Source organism: Aethina tumida, chromosome 5, assembly GCF_024364675.1.
Source record: "Aethina tumida isolate Nest 87 chromosome 5, icAetTumi1.1, whole genome shotgun sequence".
NCBI lineage: Eukaryota > Metazoa > Arthropoda > Insecta > Coleoptera > Nitidulidae > Aethina > Aethina tumida.
In genome coordinates, this window is record NC_065439.1 from 6,324,462 (window position 1) to 6,331,264 (window position 6,803).

Sequence of the window (6,803 nt, forward strand, 5' to 3'; positions counted from 1 at the left end):
TTAATTTAATTGATTTTTAAAAAAAATATAACTTTGCTTCACATACCAATAATTTTAAGAATATAAACAAAAAAGTTGTTATGCAATCTGGTTTAAGACTGCAAAAATGAAAATAAAAATAAAAAATGAGACAAATCATAAAAACGTACTAGTATCTTCAATCTATCCCTGCCATTAATATACATTAATATATTTTATTGTGAATGACACTTACTTCTTTTGGGAGGGGTTCGTTAATATTCTGCTACCATTGTTCTATCATAATTCAGCATGGAGGATGACATTGAAATATTTGAAGTTTGAAGGACTTTCAGGTTCTTGGATAACATTTAATTCTGTCATTTTCCATGACACTGAAAAAATATTTTTTGGCGTTCTATTGTGGATTGAACACTAAGTTGTATCTGCTGGAGTAAATAATAGGTGTTTCAGCAAAGTACAAAGCACATAAACATTAGGTATCACTTTATTAGAAATATCATTTCAAAAGGAGATATTAAATTAGGATATATGCCGAGTGAAGAGATGCCCACAGACGTGCTAACCAAGGTACTTCCCGGGCCCAAGCATTATAATTAATTAATTATTTATTTAAAATTGGAGTACGAAAGAGTTTGTAATGCACTCAGTGAGGGAACGTGTGAGGAATGGAGACAATTCGTGCAATATAATGAATGTTGTAACTATAGAAATGTATATATATATATATAGAAAATATATTAACCTGGTGTGTGATACTTCAAAATAGTGTCTGAATTAAATCTCTTAATATTAACGTTCAACCATAATTTCTCCTTCTATCATTTTCTGTAGTGTTAATTGTTTTAACAGGCTTGTTTTTTGGGCTTGCCCGGACGATGCCTATGCATGAATCTATATTCATTCCAGTTTCTCTCATATGTCATTTGAAGTTTGACATCCTCTAACTTCAATTCAGAAGAGCTTATCGCTAATATTAAATCAGTTTTCGCCTTTCTGTCGGTAGCTATCCACGATCTCTATGTCTTTTGCATCTGTTTTTGTTCGTTCTGATTGGAGCTGGTGGACTCTGAATATCACCACTGACATAACTCCAAGTGTCATATCTTACCAAAAGCGCTTCTACTTGCAAACACCAAGTATCGTAGTTATCTTTTGTAAGTATTTCAAGCCTAGTAGCGATTTGCGACATATTTTCTTTTAGTATTTACAATAAACGAAGAAATATTTTAAGTTTCTCATTTGAGAAAATATCTACTCCCGGTCATTCTTTAAGGGGTCTGGGTTCATAACCTGTTGGAAATAGTAATTGATGGGTCGGTTAAACGTTAATATTAAGAGATTTAATTTAGACACTTATATTTTGATGTATGACACACCAGGCTAATATATTTTCTATATATACATTTCTATAGTTACAACATTAATTATATTTATTATATATGTATACAGAGTGCACGAATTGTCTCCATTCCTCACAAAGCTGATTTAGATCGAGCAGTACGGATGAGAACGTGAACTACTTCGTTTGTGACTGAGAGAATAATAAGAGATCGAGTCAGGGCGCTCAGGATATTTAAAGGGGGTTTAGAAACTCTTACATCTGGCGAGCCTTCCCGGAATCCAAATATTATGGGCATTTCCCCTAATAAGCTCTAAAATCTATAGTAAAATATAATTCAAGGAATTTCCGTGGGACATGGGCCCTACATCACACCTCTACTAGTCTGAGAGAGTAATTTCGATTAATCAACTTGTACGGTCCTTCATATGGTGCATAATGGAGAAGAGCAAAGTTAGTGTGGCTGCCCAAGGAAAACAGTGGACTGAGACTGATTTCGCTACTACTATCGCTGTGCAGTGTGTTAGACAAGCTCATTAATAACAGACTGATATACGAAATGGAAAAGTAAAAGAGATGGAGCAAGACGCAGTACGCATTCCGAGAAGGAAGTGGATGATTTATAAATTTGTTCAGTTTTTCTTTGCAGTTTATTTTCCATACTTCTATATATAATAGAGTTTACTTTATTCCAATCTGAGGGGTGTAAAGTGTTATATTAAAATTGTTAAAAATCCTTCCTTTTGATATTGTTCGGTTATTTATTTATAAATGACAATTGAAAGTGACTACATATTAAAATATATATTTATTTTAAAATGAATTTTAATTTTTGATACTTAATAGGAAATGGAAATTGCTTTAAGGTTGGAAATTTGGAAGATCTTGAGGTAAAAAGGAGAGTGGTAGTTCGATTGAATTAGCGATGCAGGTTTTTTTTACGAGAAATCTGATTGGGATCTGTAAAAGGAATAAATAATATATTGGTTCATATTGTATGCAATATAATATTTATAAGCTATTTGATAGTAAATGTATACTCGAAGGATAATATTAAATAGAATAAATCATCAACCTAAAGACGTGAACAATATATTCGAACAATGATCACGAAAGCATTAACCTTTATATTAGAATCAGACAGTTTGACAAGAAACTTGCGGGACAAAAAAACTATCAATATGAAAACAATGTGGTTATCGTACATATTTTATACATGATAGAAACAGTTTTAATTATTGTCCAAAATTCCACCGTAAAACAGAAAAATAACCGACTCGAACAAAAAATTCGTTATTAATAACGATTTTTATCAAATACTAAACACAAGTCATTAAACAATATGGCCGTGGTTCATAGAAGACACCACAGCAACATCAACTATTTTTAATTAATTTCTAACATACATACTTGATTGCAAATGTTTTTACTTATTCATATAAAAATCAAATTACTTTATGTTGATGTGAACAGATTACCTATTATTGTTTCTAGAGTTTTAAGTAAGTTGGTACCGCATAAAAGGTACAGAGTCTGTTCCAAGTATCTCCGGAAAGATTCTTAAAACACTTTTTTTTTTTTTTTTAAAGGTGGGGGAATGCTTTTACGCACACTCAGCACCGAGTGCTGAGTAGTGTGGGGCTGGCCATAAGGGCCTACCCACCAAACCTATAACCACCTACACGTCCTCTCTGCAAACAGGAATACGGTTTTACAGGTAAAAACCTTTTTAAAACCAACACAACATTCGTGTATCATCTCGTGCACCGCCGCCGTGGGTACACTAGCATCACACGACTCCTGTATCCAAACAACAGGATCCAGGGTAAGCATCACTCATACCAACAAACACACAGGGGAGGGGGATTTGAGCCCTCTGCAGAGTGGCCAACCGCAGCCCCGCCAGGGACTGAAGAAAAACTCCAGTACCCCAAACGAACCACAGCCAACCCATCTACAGAGGGGGTATAATTTCCTAAATTCTTTTGCTCTTCGGCCACAACGCCCAAACCCGAACAACCGCCACAAGACCAACTGTAGACCGCCGCCACTGCAGCTCCCCGCCAGAACTGAAGCCAGGCTCCTGCCCTGCCAGGCCGACCAACCGCAAGCGCTACTCCATGACGTTCAAGATGTCCCTGGGCATTCTGTGAGCTGTCCTGGCGAACCAAACACGCTCCTCCGGAGTCGGCCCTAAAGCCGCCTTCCTCACTAACGCGTTGCGGTGGTCCGCCGCGATGGTGAAGAACTTAGAAGCCTTCCTCTTGATGTACTCTTGGAATTCCGTCCAGTGGATGTCCCTGAAAATTTGCCTGTTACGGACAAACCAGGGGGCACCCACGGACATCCTCAACCACACGCTCTCAACTCTGGCCAGCTTACTGATATGCGTCTTTGCCGCGTAGCCCCACACTGACGAACAGTAGGAAAGCTGGCTACGGGCAACCGCCCGGATGATTTGAATCTTCACAGCAGGATTCATCCTGCTTTGACGGCAAAGCATCGGATAGAGCTTTACCAGATCTTAAAACACTCTTTCTAGCACTAGTTAAAATTGTTGTACTCTAGACGATCTATTAACTCCAAAAGGAGTAGGGATCTCCAAAAGAAGTGAGTGAAGAAAGTATATTCTACAGTACATTTCTATGGAGACTATATGTTATATCCAATGTCATAGTTACTATTCGCATACTTCATTACCGTATTCTAAAATTAAACACATCAATCTCTTTGATTAACTTGCTCCATTTTTACTTGAAGATTAGCTGAAATGACTACCATAATAAACCACTTACTTCGCAGATACATTCAAACCACCGTCAACAAAACTGTGAACAAATTTAGGGTCGCTGGCCCAGCCGCCATCTCCGGCAGTCGCGAAGGTAAGCATCACTTCACCTGTCATTTTTAGGTTACTTGTACAATATAATTCGCATTTAAGGTGGCTTTAAAGTGTGGAAGAAGCTGACATTTTTGGTGGCATTCCCGTCCATCGCTTTGTGCGGCGCTAACATCTGGCTTGGTCACCAAAGTCAGGGTCGTGAACAGGTGCCTTTCATCAAGTACGATCATCTGAGAACTCGCACCAAGCGATTCCCATGGGGTGACGGTAATAAGTCCCTCTTCCATAATCCTCATACCAACGCTTTGCCAGACGGTTATGAACATTAAAAAAATATATTTACATTACCAAAATATAAAATTGATTTGAAATTAGTTTAATTTTTATTCTTGTTATTTAATAGAATCAATATACATGTACAATATATATGATTTCTTCATACGAAAATGACATTTTAAATTGTATAATGAATCAGGACATTGATAATAAAAAAGTTAGTGAAATTAGTAAACACATATTTGCTTGTTCGGAAAAGTAAGCATTGTTCATTTTGTAAGTAAATATTTTGTAATGACCCAAGGTATACCAAAAGAATTCAGATACAATTTGGCGGTGTTTCGGAATTACAAACTCAAGACAAGAAGATTGGAGAAGTGGCAGATTGTGTGCGGAACACGAAATTGAATATTTAGCGATACCTAAAACTCCATGTGGTTTAGACGAATTAAATTGGGACATTGTGTCGAAAATAATTAAATATGTATTTAATCATACTAAAATCAAAATTGAAATTTGCGTTTCAGACAAAGATAAACTTTCAATAAATACTATTAGTATTAGTTGGAACAAGAAAACGATCACTTTTGTAGAGCAATTACAGGGCAAATTAATAATGAAGACAATAAAATTCTTCAATATTTTCTAGACGCGGATAATGTACTTTATAAAAGAGGAGAACGTGATAGATTAGTTATTCCTAAAAGTTTTGTGGAAAAAGTATTTAAAGATTATCATTGTTTACCATTTTATCCACATATGGGACAACAAAAAACATATGAATTATTAATAAAAACAAAATTTTATTGGCCTAATATGCGAAATATGAATGAAAATTCTACACTTAAACAATTAATAACTGATCAAGGAACAAATTGAAAAATTGCAAACAATTCCGTTTCATCCTAGTAATAATGCAACAGAACGTATTCATAGAGTTTTAAAAGACTTGTTGTCACATTCTATAGCTAAAGATTAACGTGACTGGGACACTTGGATTCCCTACGATCATATGGCATATAGACCTTCTATCCCTTTTTGCTTTACGGCAGAGACCCGGTAATGCCATATGATGATATAATTAAACCGCAAACTGATAAATAGGTGAAATTATCGAAATAAAACATGAGTAGAATATGGGCCACTTGAGACAGACAGCGTAGGTGTGACGTCACGACTCCCCCCTCCCCTCCGGCGCCAGTGGGCCACTTGAGACGAACAGCGTAGGAGTGACGTCACGACCTTGTCGGCACGTGCCGCCCATCTGTTTGGGTGGTTGCTGACCTTTGTCGGCAAGTGAGCACGCGCCACCCCTCTGTTTGGGGCGGTTTGTAGCCTTTGTCGGCATGTGGGCACGCGCCACTCATCTGTTTGTGATGGATAATAGCCTTTGTCGGTATGTGGGCAAGCGCCACCCTTGTCGTGGGCCACTTCAGACCAAAAGCGTAGGTGTGACGTCACGAGTGTATGACATGCGCACCTTTCGTGGGCCACTTCGGACCAAAAGCGTAGAAGTGACGTCACGAGTGTATGACATGCGCACCTTTCGTGGGCCACTTCAGACCAAAAGCGTAGAAGTGACGTCACGAGTGTATGAGTCGTGGGCCACCTCAGGCCAAAAACGTAGGAAGACGCAAGAGTGAATGAAAATGCAATTAATTTATAATTAGGATTTTATTATTGTGTATTTATATAATGTATAATTTTTATTATTATTTCGTAACAATTTGAAATGTGGCAAGTGGTTTGGATTAACCACCAATGAGTTGTTGACCTGTGAATACAAGCAAGTATTTTTCCGGTTCAAACTTCTCGATGTTGGCCTCCAGTACATGGGTCGCTCGATTCGGCAGAAACACTACAGTTTTTTCCTACTCCACCAAGACACTTTTACCGAATGTGCCATTCACTATCCTCATCCCGAGTATCAAATGACCTTCTCCTTCCTGTAGACTGGTCAGCTTGGATATGGGTTTTCTGTTCTGATCGGTTACAGCGTTGATTTGTTGCAAATCCATGTTTCTGTTCACTGCTTAGAGAAATATTCATATAACATACATTTATACAAAAGTTATTAATTATTTGTACTTACCCTGATTAATGATGATGATAGTGATGATGATGGTGATGGTAAAACGAAAGCTGCCACTGATGGAATGATACCTATGAGAATGAAAATGTAAAAAGTAAAGTTCACCCTCACCCTCCCGACCAATAATCACAAAATAGTGTTGGTGGTGGTGGTAGTAGGCGTGACTTGACAGAGTAAATCCAACTTGTCTGTACAAGTTATCAGATCTCAATTTGAATGAACGACAATGATGCACAATAAAAATGCCATAGTCGTAAATTAAAATGTATGTA

The 6,803-nt window shown here is 37.3% G+C and overlaps 1 protein-coding gene across 1 annotated transcript; it reads left to right on the top strand.

The window, feature by feature from the left end:
* Window positions 1-4,005: 4,005 nt before the first annotated feature.
* LOC126265510 (cytochrome c oxidase subunit 6A, mitochondrial-like) lies at window positions 4,006-4,537 on the top strand. The gene is made up of 2 exons (XM_049967264.1): window positions 4,006-4,203; window positions 4,263-4,537. The coding sequence occupies exons 1-2, from the start codon at window positions 4,092-4,094 to the stop codon at window positions 4,490-4,492; spliced, it is 342 nt and encodes a 113-aa protein (XP_049823221.1). The 5' UTR covers window positions 4,006-4,091; the 3' UTR covers window positions 4,493-4,537.
* The last annotated feature ends 2,266 nt before the right edge of the window (window positions 4,538-6,803 follow it).

Bases quoted from the DNA above. Each gene is read 5' to 3' on its own strand.
- LOC126265510 (XM_049967264.1), top strand. From the start codon at position 4,092: ATGACTACCATAATAAACCACTTACTTCGCAGATACATTCAAACCACC. The intron at 4,204-4,262 runs GTAAGCATCACT...TTCGCATTTAAG, and splicing joins CATCTCCGGCAGTCGCGAAG to GTGGCTTTAAAGTGTGGAAG.